The sequence below is a fragment of the Panthera uncia genome (assembly GCF_023721935.1).
Source record: "Panthera uncia isolate 11264 chromosome B3 unlocalized genomic scaffold, Puncia_PCG_1.0 HiC_scaffold_1, whole genome shotgun sequence".
NCBI lineage: Eukaryota > Metazoa > Chordata > Mammalia > Carnivora > Felidae > Panthera > Panthera uncia.
The window spans coordinates 83,385,866-83,411,480 of NW_026057582.1; the positions used below are offsets into that span (position 1 = coordinate 83,385,866).

A 25,615-nucleotide genomic window follows, 5' to 3' on the forward strand; every position below is an offset into this window, starting at 1 on the left:
ATTCTGTTAAGAAAAATACCCAGGAAAAAAAGAGTATGAAGTATGTATAAGCTCTAAGGTTAGAACAAGAATGAGAGAACTAAAAACAAAGCCAATAATATGGTTATTGTCTAACCTGACAATAAAATGAACACTGAATCAACCATGACATGAACTGGGGGTGATAGGGAGGGGTGCTGGGGGGGAGACAATACCCCCCAGAGTGGGAAAAAGATGACACCTATATTTGGTAATTAGGTTTATGGAGCTCAGTGAGACATTCCAGAGAAAAACAAATAACAATTAAAGGATAAGAACTAACTTAGCCAGGAAAAATTAAAGCAAGTCTATGCACGGCCATAAAGCATGACCCAGCAATGACTAAGGGGAAATACATTACTAGACAGCACCTTCATGAAGTTGTACACTCCAAGCTGGACAGGTATGGGGGAGGGGCAAGGTCAGAGCTGAGAGAGGGTGGAGGCGCCTGGCTTTATAGGTCAATGACAGGGAGTTTCAGGGGATGATGGAGTGAAACAGAAAACAGGAAAAATCTGAGAGAAACAACTAGAAAAAGTTGGACCAACACTCGGAGGGTGAAACTCTGACCCAAGAGAATGGGAGGGCTGAAAGAAGTCCCATCTTGTCCCATGGGACATATAGGAATTCTCACACTGCTACCAAGGGAGAAAAGCTCCCCCTTCTCTCTCTACATGTGAGCCTTTAAAACAGGTCTTACACAGGAACAAAACAAATAGTACAGTTTATAACAACTCCTCACTAAAGAAAGTCAAATGTAAAGATACACCTACTTCAGAAAGAATACACGAAGAACATAGACAGTTAAGGGGCCATTAATCACATGCTAAAATCATGTTTTTACTAACAGAGTGGGCCAGAGTCCCATTGTTTACAAAAACATGTTTATATATGCATTCTCAATCATAAGACATTAACTTTTTCCTGACATTTTAGGCTGACTAACCTCTTCCTTGTCCATAAATGGTTCTGGGGATCTTCCAAAGCTAAATAAATCTCAGGACAAAGGAAGAATGCCAGGCAAGCAGTTAACCTATTGTTTGTCTAATCACTCACACACACACACACACACACACACACACACACACACACACACCTTGACTGCTCCCAAAGCATAACTAGAAATTCATTTCAATCTTGTCTCATTTTACTGAGAAGTATTACAGGAGGTTCTAGTTTACAAGGGAGTCCCCAAGCCCTCCCCTCAAATTTAAATGTAAATTATTTTGGAATTGGGAACTCAATATACAGAGCTTTTCTCTAGCTGCTAGGATGAAAAGAGAATTCCTACTTCTGCTCCTCTAGCTATGGGTTAGGCCTACTTTGGTTCTTTGAGGCCGGCAGGAGCTCCTTACCTCCACAGGGTAAAGTGTAAATACTGGAAGCATAATGCAGATCTCCCCACTGAAATCTGCTTTGTTTTTTTCTGACCATGCAAATAAGTAACTAGAAGAACTATTCCTTACAAACCATAGACCAAACCTCAGATCGGCAGGCTGAGAAGGGAAATGCATTTTAATCACATGAACTTATAGTAGACTTCCCAGGTGACCTCATCCAACGTCATGACCTTAAATATCATCTAGGATCTGATGATTTAAAAACTACATCTTTAGCCTCAATCTTTCTACTGAACTCCAGACCCTGCTGCCTGGGTGCCTTTGCCCCTTAATGTCTGTTAAGAATCTTGACCTGAATATACCCCAAACCAAACTCTTAATTTCCCCACTCAAACCTGTTCCTTCTCACCTTTCCCTTAATAAGTAATTGGTGTCTTCATCGTTCCAGGTGCCTAGGTCAAACCCCCTGGAGTTTTCCATGACACCTCCTATACATCCCACATCCAGTGTAAGAGCCAACCCCAATGGCTGTGCCTTCAAAATACATGCAGATTCCTATTATTTTTCCCCATCTCTACTGCTTTAATCCTTGTCCAAGTCATCATCATCTTGTGTCTAACTCCTAACTGAATTTCCTGCTTCTACCTTTCTCCCTATAGCTCTTCCCACCTCACTCCCCCAAAGTTGGGGGGACACATTTAAAACCCAAGCCAAATCCTGTTACCCCTCTGTTCAAATTCTCCCAGTGGCCTCCCATCTCAAAATCCTTACTACAGCCCACCGTGCCTTACAGGATCTGCTCCACAACACCCATCTCACAACCTCTCCTCCTCATTTGCTACATCTACAAAGGGCCGCTTGCTATTGCCTAATCATGCCAAGCACGTTCTCACCTCAGGGCTTTGCACTTATCTCTTCTGCCTGGAATGCTCTTCTTTCTGCCAGATATATGCTTGGCTTGCTTCCTTACTTTCTTCAGATCTCAGCTCATGTATCACCTTATCAGAGAAGCTATACCAGTGCATATAAAACAACCCCTGATCATGAAAGGGGTTTTGAAGAACAAACAGAAGTTTACCAGGTGGAAGATGAGGCGCTGAGGAAACAGTTCATGCAGCAGTGTGATATAGTATGGTATGTTTAGGAAACAAGTCAATCATTATTTCTGGAACATAAATTTTGGAAGGTGGAAGTAATGTAGCAATTAGACTGGAAAGGAAGATAAAAGCCACAAAATGAAGGGCCTTGTAAGCCATGTAAAGGAGTTTATCCTTTATCTTGTAGATGATGGAGAGTCCCTCAAGAGTTCTAGGCAAAGGGAGTGGCATGACTAATCAAGAAGGGTATAAATAAACCAAGAGAATAAATATGGGGCTAAGGGATGAGATTGGAGTCCAAAAGATCCACTAGGAGAAAGTGGTGACTCCTGCATTTACATTGAAATATGACTAACCTGGGGCTGTATGGAATGCTTACAAGGTAGAGCAGAAAACCAAGGAGTAAAGAGAAAGCCAAATTTCTGCTATCTGATATGACACACGTGAGCCACCACCTCAGAGAACCCATAAGAACACACCTACCACCATCGACAGCCTTCCTTTAGGAAAACTGAGGCTGATGATGTGCATATTAGATACAGCATCTACCCTACGAGGCTTTCAGTGGTCCTCTGGTCCTGGAGCCTTGTCTAAACTTGGTAAAATGGCTAAGGTTTACATGCCAAGGATGGTACAGTTGAGTCCTATGGTTGATATTCTACTTAGTGTTGTTACAGAATCTGTTTTTCATTCTTGAGGCCAGGCAGTTTTACGGTATAATAGTTAATAAGGAGAAAGCAGACAGAGCCTAGGAATGGAGACTAGGAAACACAGGCTCTGCTTCTAGTTCTACAACTTAGGAGTCTATTCAAGCCTCTTCCCCCACACACCTCATTTCTCCAGGACTCTCTAGGGTTTGCATCTTCCTTCTATTCCTGGGAATTTTCATGCTCTGTATTTCACATAGAGGCATCACAGCCACATAAAATGACATTTTTATAGTCATGCCTTCTACAAAACAATTTCCCATTTATGCATTTTTATGTCTCAGGGTTACTGAAAGTGTTTTAAAATTTGTTTGGGGGTGCCTGGATGGCTCAGTCAGTTAAGTGTCTGACTCCTGATTTTGGCTTAGGTCACAATCTCATAGTTCGTAAGATCAAGCCCCACGTCAGGCTCTGCGCTGATAGAAGAGTCTGCTTGGGATTCTCTCTCCTCTCTCTCTGGCCCTCCCCCATACTTGTACTCTCTTTCTCTCATTCACAAAAAATAAATAAGTGAAAATTAAAAAAACATATATGTAGATATATATATATTTGAATCCTGGGAATAATTCTGAGATTCAAAATGAATGCTCTTTTCCTTTTTATTTATTTATTTACATTTTATCTATTTTTGAGAGAGAGTCAGAGCACAAGTTGGGGGAGGAGCAGAGAGAGAGGGAGACACAGAATTTGAAGCAGGCTCCAGGCTCTGAGCTGTCAGCACAGAGCCTGATGCAGGGCTCAAACTCACAAACCATGAGATCATGACCTGAGCCAAAGTCAGATGCTCAACCAACTGACCTACCCAGGCGCCCCAAAGCTTTTTTCCTTTTCAGTCACTGAAGTATTCTTCCAAAGAGACTGGAAATGAAAGGATAGATAATTTGATAGAATGTCCTTATTTTTTAAATTACCAATTTCATTGCTTTCCAACCCTCTTTTAAAGTTTGGGATACAAAAGTATGAGTTTTTCCCATGGTGGAATCAATGCATAAGAGTAACAAAATAATCATTTCTGATTTGCTGCTATAGTTTCTAAAACAATTTGGCTGGATTGACAGATTTTTTTTTTTTTTACTCTGTTTATTCACTGATATACTCTAAGTGTTTAGGACAGTATTGGACACATAGTTGCATTCACTAAATATTTGTTGAATGAATGTGTAAGAAAAGAGAATGGAGAGAAAAGTCCAGAAGGAAAGCTAAAATGTCCTAGTTCTAGGCAAAACGCAACTCTCTTTTAACATAATGAGGCAAAGAAAAAGTGTGACACAAAGCAAAGAATAACACCAACTGAACAACATATTTATAGTAGACAACCTGCTGTCTGATATATTGTGCTCTCGTTACTTACTGTATCTGCAGCAGTGAGATTGATACCCAGTCCTCCAGCTCGAGTGCTCAGCAGGAACACAAAGATGTCATTCCTGCAGAAAAGGGAAGAAGACAGGTTAAAAGGGAAAACTGAAAAAGAAAAATGGCATGTGACAAAAGACAGGGATTTCTGAATACAGACCAGTATCTAGGGCTAGAAAGCGTTACCTACACCTGATGCCTGACCCACATTTCTTGACACATTGTATCAAGGTGCTCTAACATAAAAATCAAACGAGGTTGTCATCTTCCAATCTGCAGATATACTTCTGCTGCCCACTAATAATGATAGGCAATATACTTATAAAGATGTAACAAATATAACAGACATACAAGTTATCATGGAAGTAGTCATGTAATAATCGTGTTTTAAACAAGTAAAACCATTCTTAGTTCATACAGAGGGGACAAATAAATCAACATTCCCTGGTGCTTCCCCAGAGAATCATGACTTCCAGTAATTTGGGAACTAATGATTATAATTCCCAAAGCACTCACTTTCAGATGAATAAAGTCAGTCCCAGAAAAATGACCTGAGGTCAGGACTAAGACCCAGGTCATGCCTTCTCTGTATTAAGCTGAATTTATGATTGATCTATGAAGACAGGCTAGAATTAAAGTACTTTTTTTTCTTCAACGTTTTTTTTTTTATTTTTGGGACAGAGAGAGACAGAGCATGAACGGGGAAGGGGCAGAGAGAGAGGGAGACACAGAATCGGAAACAGGCTCCAGGCTCCGAGCCATCAGCCCAGAGCCTGACGCGGGGCTCGAACTCACGGACCGCGAGATCGTGACCTGGCTGAAGTCGGACGCTTAACCGACTGCGCCACCCAGGCGCCCCTAAAGTACTTTTTAATGAATGGCAACATAGCCCTTACACAGAAATCATCAGATGTAGTTGCCTCAGTTTTTCTTTACATCCTTCATCCTTTTATTTTATTTTATTTTTCAAAGTGTTTATTTTTGAGACAGAGAGAGACAGAGCATGAATGGGGGAGGGTCAGAGAGAGAGGGAGGCACAGAATCCGAAGCAGGCTCCAGGCTCTGAGCTGTCAGCACAGAGTCTGACGCGGGGCTCGAACCCACTGACCGTGAGATCATGACCTGAGCCGAAGCCGGACACTTAACCGACTGAGCCACCCAGGTGCCCCTCCTTCATCCTTTTAAAGAAACCCAGAATTACAAATAAACCAATAGGTGCCACTGTCACTCAGGCAACAAATATTTACTGAATACCTTCTAGGACCAAGGACTGTGCCAGATCACAGGGAGCAGGCTTGGACTACAAGATTTATCTCTGTAGGCACATACAATTAGGGGCTCAGTTTGAACCCAATTCTTGCATATATTTTAAGATTATCTTGCATTTTCATGTTCCTGCCATACGAAGTTATTTTCTAGAAAATTTCTGAGGGAAAAGGACGGCATTATACTGGTAAGCGAACTTTCCAGTCCTTCAAATCAAGCTGCTAATCCCTTTTCTTCATGACTAAAATGAAGAGTGCAACTAGAAATTCATTTATACCAAGTGTTATTCAAATCGCAGGTCACACCTATTACTGGTCATGAAATCAGTTTGGTGGATCAGACCGCATTAAAGAAATAAAGGAACAGAACAGATTAAAAATATTGTAATATAGGGGTGCCTGGCTGGCTCAGTCTGAAGAGCAGATGACTCAAATTTCAGATATGGCATAGAGGTACTAAATTCCAACATAAAATGAATTTTTATTCTGTTGCTTCAAAAAAAAAAAAAAAACAAAACAACAACAACAACAACAACAAAAACCAAAAAGCAAACAGTGATACCAGGATGTTCTCAAGGGCTCTTTTTTCTTGGTAAAGTCATTTAACTGCTGAAGGTCTGTTTCCTGGACTATAAAATGAGGATGCTCTGAATATAGCTGAAGTGACTAAGTGATGACATATCAACAGTAAACATGAGTATCAGTGAAGGAACTATTTTGAAATAAGCCTCCTTGTTAATCACTAAGCTGTGCTGGTCCTAGTAGAAATCTGTCCACTAATTGTATTTAGGTAAATACAAGGTTCCTAGAGGCAGGCATAATAATAAAGTATGTCTGCAGGCCTGTTATAAGGCAGGATTCCAAAAGTTCTATACTCTCACTAATGTTCTACTAGTTTATCCTTGAATTATGTTATCAAGTTAATTATTTCATAATTTTATTTATTTAATTTATAAAAGTCCTCTTTAAAATTTTTTTTAATGTTATTTTTGAGAAACAGAGAGAGAGAGAGAGAGAGAGAGAGAGAGAGGGCAAGTGAGCGTGGGGGAGGGGCAGAGACAGAGGGAGACACAGAATCTGAAGCAGGCTCTAGGCTCCGAGCTGTCAGCACAGAGCCCAACATGGAGTCTGAACCCACAACCTGCAAGATCATGACCTGAGCTGAAGTCAGATGCTTAACTGACTGAGGCACCTAGGTGCCCCAGAAGTTCTCTTTTATAGTTAACACATATAGGGCAAATCAAAAACTTAAAAGGCACACGCTAGTTTGCAAACATATTTTCTTACAGATATGAGATGATACAAATGGAAGCTTGACACCTTACAGCCCACAGGAAAATAACCATGAGGCTGCAAATAAAAACTGATAGAGCTTTCCAGGGCTGTACTAATCTCTACAGAAAAGTCCTTCCCACCTCTGGCCCTGAGAGGATTGCTCTTCCACATACGTCTCTCTCCTTCTTTGGTGGATACAGAAGCAGGGGTCAGAAGGTTCTCTCCAACACCCTTCTGAGAGCTGATAGAAGCACCCAACAGCTAGGACTCTTTTGGTTATTCCTAAACAAGTCCAGACTTGAGCAAGGGGAGCGAGCAGAGGAAGAGGGATGAGACAGGGAGGGAGGTAGAAAGCAACTGGGAACTGCAATATAAGGAAGGGCAGAGGCAAAGGGGTACCTGGGTGGCTTAGTCAGTTAAGCGTCCTGACTTTTGATTTTGGCTCAGGTCATGATCTCACAGCTCATGAGCTCAAGCACCATGTTGGGCTCTGTGCTGACAGCAAGGAGCCTGCTTGGGATTCTCTCTCTCCTCTGTCCCTCCCCTGCTTGCTCTCTCTCTCAAAAATAAACAAACATTAAAAAAAAAAAAAAAGAAAAAAGAAAGGGTAGAGACAGAAAGACGGGTCATTTCCATAGTCTGGACAGCCAGAGAGATAATTCCCCAGATATGGTAATGATTTATAAACAAGGACCATGTATAGAAAAACAGTGAAGGAAATGTAGGTAAAAATAAGTCAGCAGCAAAACTTAGAAATATAATGCTAGAAGACACTTTTTTTTGGGATATTAACTATATACGGAAAAGACACCTCAAAAAAAGAAAACAGAAGATGCCTTTTAATGATAAGGCAGATGGTAACTTTTTGGCTGTATTCAATATCATTCATTTTATCACACAGTAATGGAAAAATAAGGATTATGGAAACCTTGGGTTGTTAAATTATTGTTCATTCTGGATAACAGTATTGGATCATTTATAAACAAAAACACCTAAATCAAACTGCTGAGTAGTTCTTTTCAACTTAACAAATCTAGTATTGATAATGTGAATTAATGTTTTGGGGACTTTGACTAAACAGAAGAAAACAGAATCCCTGAAGCATCATGATGGTTTGGGTGCCCTCTAGGGGGCTGAAAAAGAATTTCAACTCAGGGTTTCTGTTGGAACATGCCTTTGAGACCAGGCTTTTGGGTGGTCTGTGAAGAACCCTATGAAATCATGTAGCAAAGATATGCTCAGGTCTCACTCTTATTCTCATTTAATGACGCATTGAGGCTACTCTGCACCAGAATACCCAAACAGTGCTGGGTATGTAGCCTGACTGACTGCAGTGAAGACTTGCTGAATGAAAAAAGAACCAGAATGAAAGACAACACTGGAAGTCTACAACACTCTCACCAAGAAAACTTGATGCTACACTCACTTTTTCTCATATTTTCCAAAGGGTCACCCCAAGTGATCAGATAATGGGGGGGGGTCTATTTGCTAAATGTCATGGGGTAGGAGGAAGGGAAGCAAAGGCCAAGGCACTCCAGAGCAAAGACCTTGTGAATGGCTTCTAGGATCATGCACTGATCACATGTTCTGAATGTTGCCCAGTCAGGACATCCTGGCCAAACAGTCTTTAGTCTCAGTCAGACTCTTTCCTGGAAGGATCCCTCATAAATAAATCTTGTATGAAGGGAATGTAAATGGCTTTTTATAGGAGTTCTTGTTTACTCTGGCTGACCTTTGAGCCACAGGGCTCTCTAGCTGAAACTACTTTTTTTTTTTCTTTTGATGTCTTTTCATTAATAATAATGAAAATATTTGGCAAGGCAGACTTCTTCATTTTCAAAAACACCTGTCTTTTTCTCTATATTGGGCTACCTCAGCCACTTAAATTTACAAGTTGAGAATTTTTTCCCATTTGAAGGGGTCTGTCTGATAAGCTTCTGATAGCACTGGCATAGTTCGGACTCCATATACAAGAAGCAGGAGATTATATTCTAGCTGCAATCCCAACTCTGTCATCTGTCTAGCTCATAATGTAGGCAGGGAAAGACACATTCGTCTGTTTGTTTCATTTTGCCTATTATTAGATACAGGTGTTAAAATGATGGTTACTCAAATGTTGAACCTAAATAAAACTCACTGCTTCCTACTGACTCACAGTTGTAGGGTCTGGAAATTCAAGGAACGTTCCCCAAAGAAAGTCATGTATTTATTAAGCACATCTAGTACAGTTAATGGTGAAAATACCCTTCTTTTAGAGCTAAGGTTTCCAAAACTATCACACGATACTGCGAGTGCTAAAACAACTGTCCACAAGTTCAACAAAAGATTTTAGAAGTAATAAATCAGATACATCTACTGATTTTTTTCACTAGAAGGTCACTATAAAATATACGGTGTCTGGGATCTCACGTCCACTGGGTCCGCTAGAAGAGCTGTACCTCTACAACTCAGAAGACCAAATCATTACATGTGAACATACTACAGCTCTGGTTGGACTCTAAATCACAACTCTGTACAAGGCAATATAACAATCAGCATAGTCTTAAATGTTCATATCCCCTTACGGTCAGTAATTTCCCTTGTTTGAATTTGTATTAAGAAAACTAAAATGATGACAAAGTTTTGTAAACAAAGATACTCACTCAACATTTTAACAACAGAAATACAGTATAAATATCCAGTGTAATGAAATATTAGTCATTGAAATTTATTACAAAGATTTTTTAAATGATACATAAAGATGTTTATGATATAATGTTAAGGGGAAGGAATCAGGAAACACAATCATATCTATAATATGGTTATCAAACATGTGAATATAACCACATACATATTAAAGACTAGAGGGATATATCTAAGAGTTGAAGCTTTTACATTGGAGTCGGCAAGAACAAAGTAAAATATGTTTCATTTGATTTCAGAATCAAGAAAAGATGAAGATCAGCTGGCACAAAATTTTTTCTAGGGCAGGATGATTAACAATATGATGGGGTTGAGAGGCACTACGGTTGACCCTTGAACAATGCAGGGGGTTTAGGGGCACCAACCTCCTGGCACAGTAAAAAATCTGGGTATAACTTTTGACTCCCCCCAAAATTAACTATGAATTGCCTACTGTGGACTGGAAGCTTACCGATAATATAAGCAGTTGATTAATACACATTTTGTATGTTATGTGTATTACATATTGTAATCTTACTTAATAAAGTAAGCTAGAGAAAAGAAAATGTTATTAAGAAAATCATAAGGTAGAGAAAATACATTTACAGTAGTGTTTCATATTTATCAAAAAAATCCATGTATAAGTGGACCTATGGAGTTAAAACCCATGTTATTTGAGAGTCAGCTGTACTATGGATATACATGTCTCAAATAATCAATTTAAAAATCTGCCCATAGCTTCTGCTAGGTAAGAAGCTAGGTTAGGCCAGCCACACACAGTTGCTCCAAGGTAACAAACTCAAATAGGTCCAAAGCAGATCTTCCCCTCCACTGTCGGCCAAACAGCCACTTTAATTCACATGTATAATTTCAACTTAGGAGTTACTGGCTTGAGTACAGACTGTAAACCAAAACAGGGTTTATCTTACCTGTGCTTCATTATAAAGGAGCAAAATTTTCAATCACAGGGCACTCTATGTTGAACTATGAATTTGTTTTATGCTAAGTTGTTTTACATTAAAAAAAAAAAATTCTTTTTTTAATGTTTATTTTGTTTTTGAGAGAGAGAGACAGAGCATGAGCAGGGGAGGGGCAGAGAGAGAGGGAGACACAGAAGCCAAAGCAGGCTCCAGGCTCTGAGCTGTCAGCACAGAGCCACCCAGACACCCCAAAATTGTTTTACATTTGAAGTAAACCATGCTTTAAAAGTGAAATGAAAGAAATTAAAAATAGTAACCTAAATACAAATGGCTATGTGCCTAATTTTCTTCCCAAGAATTCAAAAGTTAAATATTAATAGACTACAACAATTAAAGCCCAGAAATGCACAACTGTTGTGATTTACAGCAGCACATTAAGATCTACTCTATTCTTTAGTTATACAGGTCTAGGGAAGAAAATATAAGGGTGGAGTTTAGCAGCCTATTAGTAGCTAGTGGAGCTTCGCTTTTAGGGAGCAGTAACCAGACTCTGCTTATTACATGAGAACCTGCACTTAGCATAATTATGGCTCTGTAAGCCATCAGCATCCAGCAGGCAGTACTTGAAATTTCATAGGCTCATTATCAGGTGGGAGAAGTACTGTAACTGAGAGCTGCCAGCTGAATAGATTGCACATCACTGCAATTTGTCATACTGCACTGTATTCTGTATTACTACAATGCTAGAGGGAAAGCAGGAAAAAGGAAGATATTTTTCTTTAAATTTACACAAAAGAGGTAAGCAAAACAAACCAATAATCAACTATAAGTCAATATCCAGAGATAGCCATTGTTAACATTTAGAATATAGCCTTGTGGACTTCTTTCTACACATACATTTTCCACATAAAGGAGGATCTTGGTTTACACTCAGAAATCATTTCTTTTATTGACCAAAGAAAAGGGTGCTGATTTGGTAAAAAGGTATATTGTGAATAAAGGAATTATCGAGTATTCATTTTTTTCTCTCCCGCACATATAGATCTGAACCACTATAAACAGATTTAGCTACCTCTTAAAATGGCAGAACACAACTGCTTAACAACCTGAGATATGCTGACATTTCTTTTAAACTCATCATCTTAAGCATTAGAGGTAAATCAAACGCGAATTTCTGTAATTCCCCTTAACATTACCTGTTCTGAAAATCAGCAACCATGTCCCGCCTCTCTGAGATCTTGGAGGAACCATCAAGCCTCATGTAGGTATGCTTCTTGTAAACCATGTATTCCTGCCAATCAGAGTGAAAACATGTAAGTCTGAGGCAAATTACTGTATTCTAATTCCCACAACATCTATCTACCTACCACCTCATCCATACTGGGGGCAAGTCATCATATCCAAAATGAGAGACTAATCTTAAAAGTACAAGAATTTAATTTGTAAATGAATTTATTGCCAATATGTGAAAATTGAGGGTAACATGAAGAGTATAGCCACCCTCAGTTTCAACTTGGAAACTAATCTTGTTCCTGCAGATTTCAGTAGGTTTCATGAAAACAAAACAAAATGCAATTTCCAAACAAAAATGGCCTTTCAGTCAGCAGCCAGATGTTTCTCACAGCTATAGAATATCCAGTTTTCTTTCCATAAGTAACACTCACCCTAGTGCTTTTCTCCCCAACATATCCTTGCTGACCAATATCCTTGAATTTACAGCCTAAGTTTCCTTCTCCCAGCAGAGCATGCATCATTGTTAAGGGAGGCCTAAGCATCAGAGTGAACAGAAGACAAGGTAACCTTCCATGGCAGAGAATGTTCTTAACATCATCTAGAAAAGGAATTACAACTTTTAAGAATAGAGAAGAAACTTCAAGAGATGCAATGGAGAGAACATATTGCCATTCTTAGAAGCTGCAATTCTTCTTACAGATGATGGCCAAATGAGCACTGATTTCCTCTTTCTTCACCCCTAATAATATGGATTACACTTCAGAAAGTCCATCTGTAGAGGAACCATTATCAGAAACTCAACACAGCTGCTTATTTGTAAGAAATACCATGAAACAATGATCAGTTCTAAAGTAACTTTCCCTACTGAAAAAGACTAGTTATTTCCACATTTGGAAGATGTCTGTATTAATTACTTTCCTATGGTTAAATGTTCTTTTATTTCAATATTCTCATAGGTAGCTCATATCATACCTGGCTGGGTACTGCAGCACACAAGGTTGCTACAGTTGGGTGCAGTTCATGTAGTGAATGTGGTAGCCTACTCTTAGAGCAAGTGAATACGAAAAACCCTTGGCTTTTTCGTATTGGCTTGGCAGAGGACTCTGGCTATGGTACCTATGAGGTGAGGCTGGTCAACAAAGTAGACAAGCTCACTGAGGCACATATCTTCATTGTGCTTTGCATATATTTTTACTATTTCTTTGTCTCAAGTGATTCTTCAAGGGCTTTGATAATCAAAGAGGGATAGAACATATTCAGTCAAAGAAGAGCTTCAAGTTCATATTTAGTGGTACGGCCCTGTTGGAACTGGATTAATGGCAGAAGAGTAGCGGGTGTTTTAGATAAGGAGGGATTCAGGAAAAAATGAAAAAATGAGAGCACGATGATAGTCTTTAGAGGCTCACTATACCTTGGCAGCTAATACAGTCAGGGATGCTGCCATCCAGAACAACCAAATAACTAGATTATACACACATATATCCCACAGGTTGGACTTTAACCACAAGGTAGGCTTTCTGCACAGGCAATCTTGCCTTCTGAACCAGAACTTCTAACCTTAGTGAGAGCACTGATGAATGAAATATTCTTATAGATCTTGCTGTTGACATCAGTTATGTGTCAAGGTCAACACAACACCAGAGATATTAATCCTAGACCATATTCAAACCAACACTGACGACAGAGCTTGTTACTGAGGCAAAAAAAGTGAATCTTTTCCGTTTACTGCTTTAAGCCTTTGCTCTCCCACTCAGGGAAGCAGTGGGATTTCAGAAGGCTTAGATGAGTTTAGATCTGATTTCAGTAAACAGCTTCAAAACAAGTAAATGGACATGGAAAAAGCAGTTAAATGAAGAATACAGGAATGTCTACATCCTTATACCACAGAAAAACAGCTAAAAGATAAAGGCGGAGATAAAAAAGCAATTCAGTATTTTCTTCATTCAAAAATTCTGGCTATACCAAAGCCATTTTAGATGTCTAAAATTCTAGGTGGTTTAGAAAAGATACATAATCTGGAAAGAAATGCCTCATTTCTTCCAACCACTAATTTCAAGACCTGTGCCCACTTCTATTCTTAGTTCAGTTTTTCTATGGTCTTAACAACATCTAATGATTTAGTATAAAATTGAATTCTATTTTGTTAAATTGAAATACAAATTCTAATAATAAATGGTTTGATAAGTAACTCCAGCACTTTTGAAAATTTATTTAAAAAAAATCTACCTCCAAGGGCACCACAGTGGCTCAGTTAGTTGAGCAACCGACTCTTGATCTCAGCTCAAGTCTTTATCTCACAGTTGTGAGTTCAAGTCCCACAATGGGCTCTGTGCTGAGCATAGAGCCTACTTGAAAAAAAATCTACGTCCAAGAAATATATATGTACGCTATATATCTATTTCCATTTAACAATCTCTACATCAAAATGTTTTCTTCTTTTTCTTTTTTAATTTGAGAGAGACAGACAGACAGCATGCGAGCAGGGGAGAGGGGCAGAGGGAGAGAGAGAGAAAGAGAATCTCAAGCAGGCCCCAAGTAGAGCCTGACATGGGGCTCGATCCCATGACCCTGGGATCATGACCGAAGCCAAAATCAAGAGTCAGATGCTCAATCAACTGAGCCGCCTACGTACTCCCATCACAATGTTTTCTAAGATTCATTTTAAACATTCCCAGTCATGCCCCAACTCTGTACTTTATGCCCATGTCTGAGGGCCACTGCTGGCCGATTTCCACTTGCTGGATGACTGTTGTGGTTTGTAGGAACTATGTCATGCTTAGCACTCCTGTGCATTAAAGACGGCTACAGGACAGAAAGACCAACCATTATCCAGTCCTTCCTTATACATGGTACTCTGTATACACCAAGGTATCTCTCACTCAAGTCCCTTTTGGTATTTAGGAAAGACTTAGAAAATGATCCACCAGAATGATTAGCTTTCCTAGAGCCTTGTAAAGCAATTCTTTTTGTTCCACTAAAAGAAGCAAAGACAGAAGGGAAACCAAATATAGAACTTCTTTCTCTTCCAGAGGTCTCATAATTTAGTATCCTCCTTTATAAACAAATATGAACATTAGTACTCTCAAGTGGATTCTTGTGGATCACTAACTACCAACCAAAGTAAATTCTAATACTGCTTAAACTAATAAAATAAAAAATATGGCTTTTAACATTTAGGAAGTCTCGAGAGCTATACAATTCTAGCAGATACTATTTTTAAAAATTATTGAAGAAGCCAAAGGGGTTATGGACAAGATGTACTTTTGGTATTTGAGCAGTGATTCTCAACCAGGATTAAAAATACATGTGCCTGGAACCACCCCAGAAATTCAGACTCTGTAGGTCTGGGCTAGGGCCCGGAGTGGTTTTTTTGTTTGTTTGTTTGTTTTAAAGCTCCAAAGATGAGTGCAATAGATAACCTATATCTGCAGCTGAGAACCACCACTACAAAAAGAAGGCAGAACATGGTCCCTTAGAATCTTGCTACTGCAGCATGGTCCTCAGAGAAGCAGCACTTGGAAACACCAGCAGTTTGTTAAAAATGCAGAATTGAGGGGGGTGCCTGGGTGGCTCAGTCAGTTAAGTGTCCACTCTTCTGATCAGGTCATGATCTTGCAGTTTGTGGGATCAAGTCCTGTGTCTGGCTCTGTGCACAGAGTGCACAGCCTGCTTGGGATTCTCTTTCTTATCTCTCTGTACCTCGCCCCCCCCCCCATAAATACATAAACATTAAAAAACAAACAAAAAATGCAGAATTGAGGGGGGGCGCCTGGGTGGTTCAGTCAGTTAAGCACCCAACCTCTTAATTTCAGCTCAGGTCATGATCTCATGGTTTGTGAGTTTGAGTCCTGCATCCAGTTCTGTGCTGACTACGCAGAGCCTGGTTAGGATTCTCTCTCCCTCCGTCTCCCCCACCTCTCTCAAAAATAAATAAACTTTTAAAAAAGTGCAGAATTGAGAGATCCATCCTATAACTAATGAATCAGAATTTGTATTTTAACATGTATTACCTGGGGAGCCTGGGTGACTCAGGTGGTTAAGCGTCCACCCTTGGCCTAAGCCATGATCTTGCGGTTTGGGAGTTTGAGCCCCACATCAGGCTCTGTGCTGACAGCTCAGAGCCTGGAGCCTGCTTTGGATTCTGTGTCTCCCTCTCTCTGCCCTTCCCCTGCTCACACTCTCTGTCTCTCTCTCTCAAAAATAAACATTAAAAAAAATTTTTAAATATGTTATTTGTAAGTACATTTAAGTTTGAGAAACACTGTTGTGGATCATATCCTATACTATCTTAAAAACCCTGGAACTGTTTTTTCCAAGCAAAATCTTATATGAAAACCTCCTAATATAAAATAGATAAAATCCATTATTATTCTGGTTGATGAAGAAGGGGGAGTCTAGGGCCCCACCTGCTTCATCTCTACCTAGGAATTCTGTCCTCTACCGGACCCCACCAATTTGAAAACCACTCTTAGAATACACATCGAGAAGACAGGTCAGTTCTGGATCATATCTATAAAGCCACATTTAAAACAGTGGCTACAGGGGCACCTGGGTGGCTCAGTCGGTTGAGCGTCCAACTTCGGCTCAGGTCATGATCTCATGGTCCATGAGTTTGAGCCCCGTGTCGGGCTCTGTGCTGACAGCTTAGAGCCTGGAGCCTGCTTCAGATTCGGATCTCCCTTTCTCTCTGCCCCTCCCCCCCTCATGCTCTGTCTCTCTCTCTCTGTCAAAAATAAATAAACATTAAAAAAATTTTTTTTAAATAAGAAAATGAAACAGTAGCTGCGGAGGTATCGGCATAACTCAAAATAGCTTCAGCAAGTACCTCTCCTTTAAAGTATACTAAATAAAAGCAAACTTTCACACACCCAAAGATGTATCACAAAGGGACTAGGTTCATCCTGAAGCAGTAGTGGTAATGATGATGGCTAGCACTTAACGAACGTTTACTAAGTGACAATCACTATGCTATACATTTTACCTGGTTTTGCGTATCTAATCCTCACTACAGTAGCCTTTAAGGTAGGTGTTATTATCGTCCCTCCTATTTTACAGATGTTAAGTCTCTAAAGTTACACAGGCAGTGGGTAATGGAACTCAAGTTAATTGGTGCCAGAGCCTCTGGCTTAACCCCTGTACTGCTTCTCACATGGAACAGTACGGGGGAAAAAGGTGGTGGTGGTGTGTGAGGGAGAAGCCATGTAAGGTTTTTTTTTTTTTTTTTTAAGTTTTTATTTTTTTTGAGGGAGAGCCTCTCGGCAGAGAGCCTGATGCAGGGCTTAATCCCAGGAAACGTGTGATCATGACCTGAGCTGAAACAAAAAGTTGGATGCTTAACCGAGCCACCCAGGTGCCTCTATATGGTTCTTAAACATGTTGTCCATAACCTCCATCCATTATCATCATAAAGAAAGGATAACTGGGCATTTGAAAAACTAAAGGCAAATGTTTATATATCCCTAACATGAATCTTCCATTCTGAGTCTTTTCTATTTCAAAGTTGCCTCTGCTGTTCATTTAAACCCAATTTCACTTTCCCAAAACAATTTGGGGGAAAGACTTGGTATGATTCACAAACCTGCAGACCTGGCCTAACTTTATTTTTCTGAACATGCCCCTTTCCATCTTTGGGGCCTAACACCAGCAAAAAGTAAGGCTCATCTCAATGTCTATTACAACCTCTCTATTGTCCAAGCAAATTGCAAAATGAGTGAAATATGGCAGCCATCCTTCCCTTATCTAATACAAAGAGTCTTTTGGAGCAAGACCTAATCACAAGGGACACATAGGCCCACCATAATCTGCTTTCATAATACTTGTGTTACTCCCTTTTCTCCTACACCACATGATCCAATCACACTGAGCTAGTCCCCACAAATGTCTTGTACCTTCCCATCTCTGTGCCTTTGTACACCTGGCTTCCTTAGTCTGGAATGTCCTTCTCCCTGATGGTTGAAATTCTATTTAAGTTCAGTTCGGATGTCACTATCTATGTGAACCCTTCTTCAAGTGACCCAGTTAGAAATAAATGTATCCCTTTTGCTATCTTCAGCTCCGTTTATGCTTCAATTTGGCCACTGGTATCAGGGTACACTTGATAGTTGTGTGTGTGTGTTGTATGTGGTATATATCCTCCACTAGATACACTCCTCGAAATCAAAGATCACATTTAACTTACATTCACATCTGCCTAGCACGATGCCTTGCTCATAGTCAGCATGGAAAAGAAATGAATGAATGAAGCAGAATAAACATAGTGTGGTTGTAAGCTGACACATTTCCTTCCATCATTCCTAAAACGTAATCAGAATGCTTGATCCCAATTTGCTTTTCATTCCATGGAGCAGCTTTAGAATACCCAGCTTCCCAGTATGTTTAGAATCACAGCTCCCAAAGGTAATTTGGGACTTCTAAGAGAAGCCAGCTCATAAATGATAGAACATCTATTAAGGATGAATCCTCCTCTAGGAGGTACTGGCTGACTGGGCAAGTTACACAACCTAGTGTCTTAAATGTCATCATTAGCTATAGATTATCTGGATTTAATACTGTATTGCACTATTTTAATGTATTGGTGCAGTTCAAGATTTGTCTGGGTTACAATACTTAACAATTACACCACATACAGCACCAGCTGGCTGACCTGTTCCAAATACTTTTGTATTGCATAGAAAATACTGAAGCTTATTTCCTTAAAGTACAGACTCAGTTGCTTGATGTAACAGGAATGAACCTCAAATGAGACAACCCAAAGATGATGTAAGTCATCTGTAGTGAGTTAAAAGCTTTCGGCAACTATCAGAATATGGTGGTGGGGGCCGGGGAGTTTCCAAACTAGGGTAAAAATGGTGGTGGCAGGAAAAGTTTTGTTTGACATACAGGTGGATGCCATCATCCTAACTGCAAAGGGGCCATGTCTGTTTCCCCCCAGTATCCTCACCAGCAAAGACCTTACAGGTGATTCAGTAAATATAAAATAAATCCATAGCACAATATTTAGTGATCTAAAATATTCTCCCCTATCCAAAGCTTTGACTTTTGCCTGTGGCACACTAAAAACTTCTGGCCCTGGAAGTTTAGTAGCCTGCTTTTTTATCCCCTATCCAGAAATGGTATTTGGATACCATGGGAAAGAATAAAACATTTGTGAATATAGAATTCTCCTTGGAATAAGATCTGATATATTCACAAGAAACTTAAAGTCAGATTTTTGAGCAAGAGAAAGAGTCTATCAGTCACTTCAAAAAATACTGAGCAAATACTAAGTGCCCAGAACTAGTATTTCTCACAAAATACAAACCTGGTCATACAGAAGTATGTGGATTTTTACTGTCTTTTGGTTCTTCTGAGTCCTAGAAACAGTAAAAAAGATAGCCAAGGCTAAGGCACAGAACAAAAAGCCCAAAGAGGCTGTTGGATGAAAGAGATGCTGATGCGCTCCATAGTTACAAAACAGAGCTTCAATGCCCCCAATGTGAGTTTCCATGTCTTGCTCTACTGAAAGCTTTTCTTTCCCTCTTATATACAAGGTGTAACATGCTATGGTAAAAAGAAAATGCTGGGGGTGGGGGGGGATTTTTTTTTAATCTAAAACTAACCAAACAAAACTTACAACACATTAAGAATGAAGAAGGAAGGCAAAGGTCAAGGTACTTTTTTTTTTTAAAGAAAAGGTCAAGTGTACTCAAGGGAAAAAGCATTTATGCAGATCGGAAGGGCCTTTCTATAATATGATCCTCAGCGTTCATGTGCCAGGTCACGTTTTTTAAAACTTTTTTTTTTAATGTTTATTTATTTTTGAGACAGAGAGACAGAGCATGAACGGGGGAGGGTCAGAGAGAGGGAGACACAGAATCTGAAGCAGGCTCCAGGCTCCGAGCTGTCAGCACAGAGCCCGACGCGGGGCTCGAACTCACGGACCGTGAGATCATGACCTGAGCCGAAGTCAGCCGCTTAACCAACTGAGCCACCCAGGCGCCCCTGCCAGGTCACGTTTTAAAGCTGATACACGGCTATGGGGCACCTGGATGACTCAGTTAAGTTTAAGCAACCGACTTCAGCTCAGGTAATGATCTCATGGTTCATGCGTTTGAGCCTGCATTGGGCTCTGCAGTGATGGTGCGGAGCCCACTTGAGATTCTCTCTTTATCCCTCCTCCACTTGCATTCTCTCAAAATAAATAAATAAACTTAAAAAAAAAAAAAACCTGATATGTGGTTCTAACGAATGTTTACAGTGAAAGCCTTTTTTTTTTTTTTTTAAACGTTTATTTATTTTTGAGAGACAGACAGAACATGAGTGGAGAAGAGAGGGAGACACAGAATCTGAAGCTGGTTCTAGGCTCTGAGCTATCAGCACAGAGCCTGACATGGGGCTGGAACCCACAATCCATGAGACCATGACCTGAGCTGAAGTTGGACATTTACCCAGCTGAACCACACAGGCGCCCCTACAGTGAAACTTCTATTATGACAATGACTTAAAAACCCATGATACTCTTTGAAAAGGTAAAGAAATATAGACCTAATCCTGTATTGTCCCAAGAACCACAATAGAATCATATATATTTTTCACAATAGGATTATATTTCAATAAATGGTTAGACATATATAAAACATCGTGGACATTTTAGTTCTATGCCCACAAAATAGATTTAGAGGATTAACCTCCTGAAATACAGAATGTGGTTCACTGGAGTAAAATAATATAAAAACAAACAGAAAAAAGGATAATATAGTATTAAGGAAGTCAGATAAGAGTTTCATTTTAGTTTTTCAGTAAAACATGTAAACAGTCGCAACATTTTCTGGCTTCATCATCCTAGAGGCATGTTACCCATACAGCTAAGGAATGTTAGCAGTTATGAAGTTCAGGCTTTGAACTTGGTTTTCCCTAATTTAGAATTCCCCAAACAGAGATGCAACTACATTTAGAAGAGGTTCTCAAGCTGCCATGTTTGCAAAACCTACCCACAATACCCACATCCCCCCAACCACTCCCAAAGCCCTGCTGCATTACAGAGAGATAGGAAGTGACTCTATTGGGTAGGGTTTATAGCACTCATCCTTAACAAAACTCACTATCATACTCTGAATCACTTATTTTAGTAATATTTATGAATACCTATAAGTGTATAATATACAGAATGAGGAACTACAATGTAGGACTGTACCACATTTAAATCATCTTCATCTACTAGAGCTAGCTTATTTTTTGGTAGCTTACCCCACTTACCCTTGGCACTTTCCTAAAAGCAACTTTTAGGACTCTATAACATACTGGCATAACCTTGGGGAAAAAAGATCATCATTTTCCCTACAAAATCTTTAGCATATTACTTTTTCTATAATTCACAGCAGTACAGTATCACCACACCTCATCTATGTTTCCCTGACTCTTCAGGACAAGGCAAGTGCACTTTATCTAAAAGAGCCCCAATAAAGTAAAGTTACTCATCTTATTTTGGCTATTGGCATCATTTTGAACAGAACATTAAAGATACAGGTAGTCCTTTTATTTTGGATTACTGCTGTTAAGACCCTTAACATAAGTTAAGATCTGCATCAAACAACTGCTTAATTACTTCTGTTATACTGACTTACACCCACCAACATTTTTCCATCATATAGAAATAGGTGACCTATTCCATAGGACAAACCAGAAAGTTCAACCGGTTGAAAGCAATCAAGGGGCTGAACACTGTATTAAATGCCAGACTTAGTGATTCAAGTTACCTCAAATATCATTTGTTAGGTCTCTTGCTAAAAGATGTTGCCAGATTATTAAAAAGACCACAAAAATACTACGACAAAATTCAGCAAGCCAGGTCTGGCTTCCAAAGAACCTAAAACTTCTTCCCTATGCTACCTTTCATTCCATCTGTGCTGATATGATCCCTAGTCCCTTATTCCTAGATAGGGATTATCATGGTCCAATACTCCCTGGGGTAGCAGGGTTAGAATATGCAGCCTTAGCAATGTAAAGCCCATGGAAAAACATGAGAAAATTTATACACTACTTACATCCAGGTGCTTTAGCCTCCTGGCCAGTGGCTATCCAACTTTCTGGCTCTAAACACTAATCCTGGTAGTTTGTGATTATTTGTCCTCACTTTCACTCTCCTGTTTGATCTCCATGACTTCCTCTCTCTTAAGTAATTAGTCTCCACTGAGACAAAAAAGCAGAGAGAATGTCAACCTGGAAGCAACTAAAGAAACAGAGGCCGCCATATACAGTAAGACAAGCTGTATCTTTCACCATAACCCTACAGTTGTCAACTTTGGTTGCATATCAGAATCACCTCATAAGCTTTCAAATATCCTGATGCCTAGGCCTCATTCCAAACTTATTAAATAAGAATCTCTGAGGATGGGACAAGGCATCAGTGTTTGTTAAAGCTCTTCCAAGAGAATGAAGTATGTATCCAAGTTGAGACCACTACATTAACTCAGATTGAATTGCTGTTCTCTGGCTTTTTACTTAGAAAACTAATCCTAAATCTTGTTTTCCATATAGAATTTCAGAGGACTTTTTTTTTTTAACGTTTATTCATTTTTCAGAAAGAAAGGAGAGACAGAGCGCGCACACCATCAAGGGAGGAGCAGAAAGAGAGAGGGAGACACAGAATCTAAAGCAGGCTCCAGGCTCCAAGCTGTCAGCACAGAGCCCAATGCGGGGCTCAAACTCGGAAAAGGCAAGATCATGACCTGAGCTGAAGTCAGAGGCTTAACCGACTGAGCCACCCAGGCTCCCCATCAGAGGACTTTTTAAGTAATTCCTAGGCTCTGATCTACTTTAACATTAGGAAATTTGTTCCCCAATAAAGGAAGGAGTAGGGGGTGTTCTACTTCACTTGTGTAGGGAAGGAGGTAAAAGTCCTTTGTATATTCTCACATCTGCCAGGAGCTGCTTCTTCTCCCTTTATAGACACTAAAATCACAAAGACAAATTCTAGGTTCCTATTAGGCAGGACTGACATGAGTCATAGATATGTGATTCCTGCAAGTGAAATGTCAAGGTGTCCTAGGTCCCCAAGGTTCCTTCTCCTACCTCCAGCAGGTCTATCATCCTGGTCATCTGGGAGTAGATAAGGACCCTATGTCCTTGAGACTTGAGCCGAGTCAGGAGGACATCAAGGGCATACAGCTTTCCACTGTCAGTGATGAGGCTCTCCTTGCCTGGGGAGAAGAAAAGGGAGGGAGGAGGGGGGAAACTGTATTTAATTGAGGCAGCAAAATCACTCACTGCAAAGCTGTATGCAGCCAAAATTACAACCAGGATGCTTATCACCATGAGAGCAGAAAAGTACTCTAGAGAAGAATCCAAAGCACTGTTAAATCATGATCCAGTAGTGCTCTGGGAAGCAGTATCCTGAAAGAGGGAGGTGTAGGTTCCCTTGCAATTGACAGACATTTGCTGCTAAGGCATTCAAAAGCTTCCCTGCTCCATGTCCTTATTCAGGGGATAGCAGGTACACATGGACATCCAAGAGGCCCACGTCATACATGCTGTAAGTGACCTGTTTCTCCTTGTTCATCCTATCTCTAGATGTCTGTTTCTGCTAGTTCTACGGCTATATGGTTTACACCCCCTAAAAGCATGAGAAACAGAAACAAGGGCTACTCTTGCCTGTCCCCAGAGACACTTAAATATTGAGAAATGCAAATAAACATATCCAATTCTGTCCCTTTGTTTAAATCCAAACTCCTTCTCCTGGATGATTTCAAATAGGATGGTTGGTAAATGTCATTATCCTAAACTGTAATTTAATAAAGACTGGGTTTCTGTGAAATAGAAGCTGCTTTTATTCACTAACTTGCGCTTTCTCTCTCCTCTTCCCATTAAAAAAAAAAAAAAAAAAAAAAAAAAAAAAAGAGTATTTTAGCCAGAGATCTTTACAGAACACTTAACTCCCAAATATTCATCTTATCCATTCAGTATCATTCAACTCCCATCACATTTCAGGAAGTAGAATTTCCTGTTTGCAGACTGGTCCATAAACATGCCCCAAACAATCACTGCTAGTAAGAGGGGGAAGAAATGAGGCTTAAGGGGCTGGGAGAGTTAAGAGTACATGTGGAAGTGGCTCTAGGATGCAACAAGAGAGAGACCAAGGATAGACATATTACATAGACAACTAAGCAACAGAAGTAAAAAAGGAAACTATTAAAAAAACATGCTGTCTATCCCTAGTTTCTGGGTTTGAATCCATGGTTTTTTCCTCTCAGAACTGCAGAGGCTGACTGTTGAGAGCAATCCAAGAGTTCTGAATGGAGATTTCTCTGTTCTCGCCACTATTTGCCAAGTGCACAATTATTGTATAAACCGAACAAGAGCGGATGTGCTGACAGCACCATAACAAATCATCAGCCACTCTGTTTTTGCTACAAAGCCACAGTCCCTGGATGTTTACTCCTCAGCACTGCAGCTTGCCTTTTCCCACCTTCGGAATGCTGCCAGGCCACATCTCTCCCTCCACCGCCCCCGCCCCCCCTCCCCCCCAAGCTATGGCACACACCTTTGTTCAGCCTCTTTGTTTGGTCCTGTTTAGATTATTGAAATGCTCTTCTTTTTGTTGGTCTCCTTACCAACACAATCAAATGACTGCAGCTGGGACAGAGCCGAATGCTAAGCCCTCTCCCTGGCACCAGACAAGGAGGCCTGTACAAATTCCAAATCTGACCAAGCAGCAACGCTTTCCTAACAACCTCAAGGTTTTCTTGTCACGATTACCTTACCTTTCTCATTTAACTGGATTTCTTGGGATCCCTCAATTTTGATAGCTCCTAAACATTCCCCACAGAGCTACCAATCAGCTTTAGACAATAGTTTCTTTCTTTCTTTTTTTTTCTTTTTTCAAAAAAAATTAAAAGCACAGGAAGGTGAAAAAAAAAAGTCCATATATTTTTCAGTCATTGAGTACACTGGGCAAGCTAAGCTCATCAGATTTCTACAGCCTGCTTATCTTCTCTCTCCATTCACATCCACTCCCTCAACCAAAATATTTAAGCATATATAAATCTCTTGTGACTGCATACTGAGAAGCTTCATCTCAAAATCATGATTCAATGGTTCTCACACATTCCTGCTTCCTACATCTACTTTACTTTGCTAACTAGAGCAAACTGATGCTAAGATTAGGAAGGCTCAGAGATGAAGATGTATACAGACTCTGAAGGACAGAACTCTGATGCACCCAAAAGAATTAAGAGTGGCACCTGTTGTTAGCTATTACTGTGTACGTGGGGACTGAAAATAGATGGGCTGGATTTCTTTGGACCACTCTGAAAGAAAAGGCCTAAGAAAAAGACACTGCAGCAATAGTCTTAAAATACTTAAGCAATGAACAATATTTCTCCTTCTCTGTTAAGCATCCTAGACAGAGAAGTCAGCCCCCAGTACTTGTCCTTAGAAGATAAGCAGAAAAAATGGGTTTCTTTTGTGCAAACATTGGTACCTTCTGGGCCTGGCATCCATTACCCAATTTTTTAGAAGCTACCAAAGCTGCACTAGACAACAGCACCACCTGTTACTAAGTAGGGCACAGAGCCAAGAAGAGCACGATTCCCTAGAAATTAGGCTGACTGTGCCAAGACAAACCTCTCTTAAAACAGGATCTCAAAACATGTTGAACAGACCTATCCTACCTTCCTGCAATATTTTCTACAATCTTGCAGTACAGTCTTATAGTATTCACTTAGACACAAGTTCTTACTGACCACAGCTGTGTAAGAGCCTACTTAGAAA

General features: G+C 40.0%; 1 protein-coding gene across 1 annotated transcript in view; it reads right to left on the reverse strand.

Moving 5' to 3' along the window:
• INO80 (INO80 complex ATPase subunit) overlaps window positions 1-25,615 on the reverse strand; it is a 134,087-nt gene that overhangs the window by 12,838 nt on the left and 95,634 nt on the right. The window contains exons 27-29 of the mRNA XM_049613385.1: window positions 22,919-23,046; window positions 11,833-11,927; window positions 4,514-4,586 (exon numbers count right to left, since the gene is read on the reverse strand). Coding sequence (XP_049469342.1) covers window positions 4,514-4,586; window positions 11,833-11,927; window positions 22,919-23,046 — 296 coding nt within the window. The remainder of the gene's footprint in view (window positions 1-4,513; window positions 4,587-11,832; window positions 11,928-22,918; window positions 23,047-25,615) is intronic.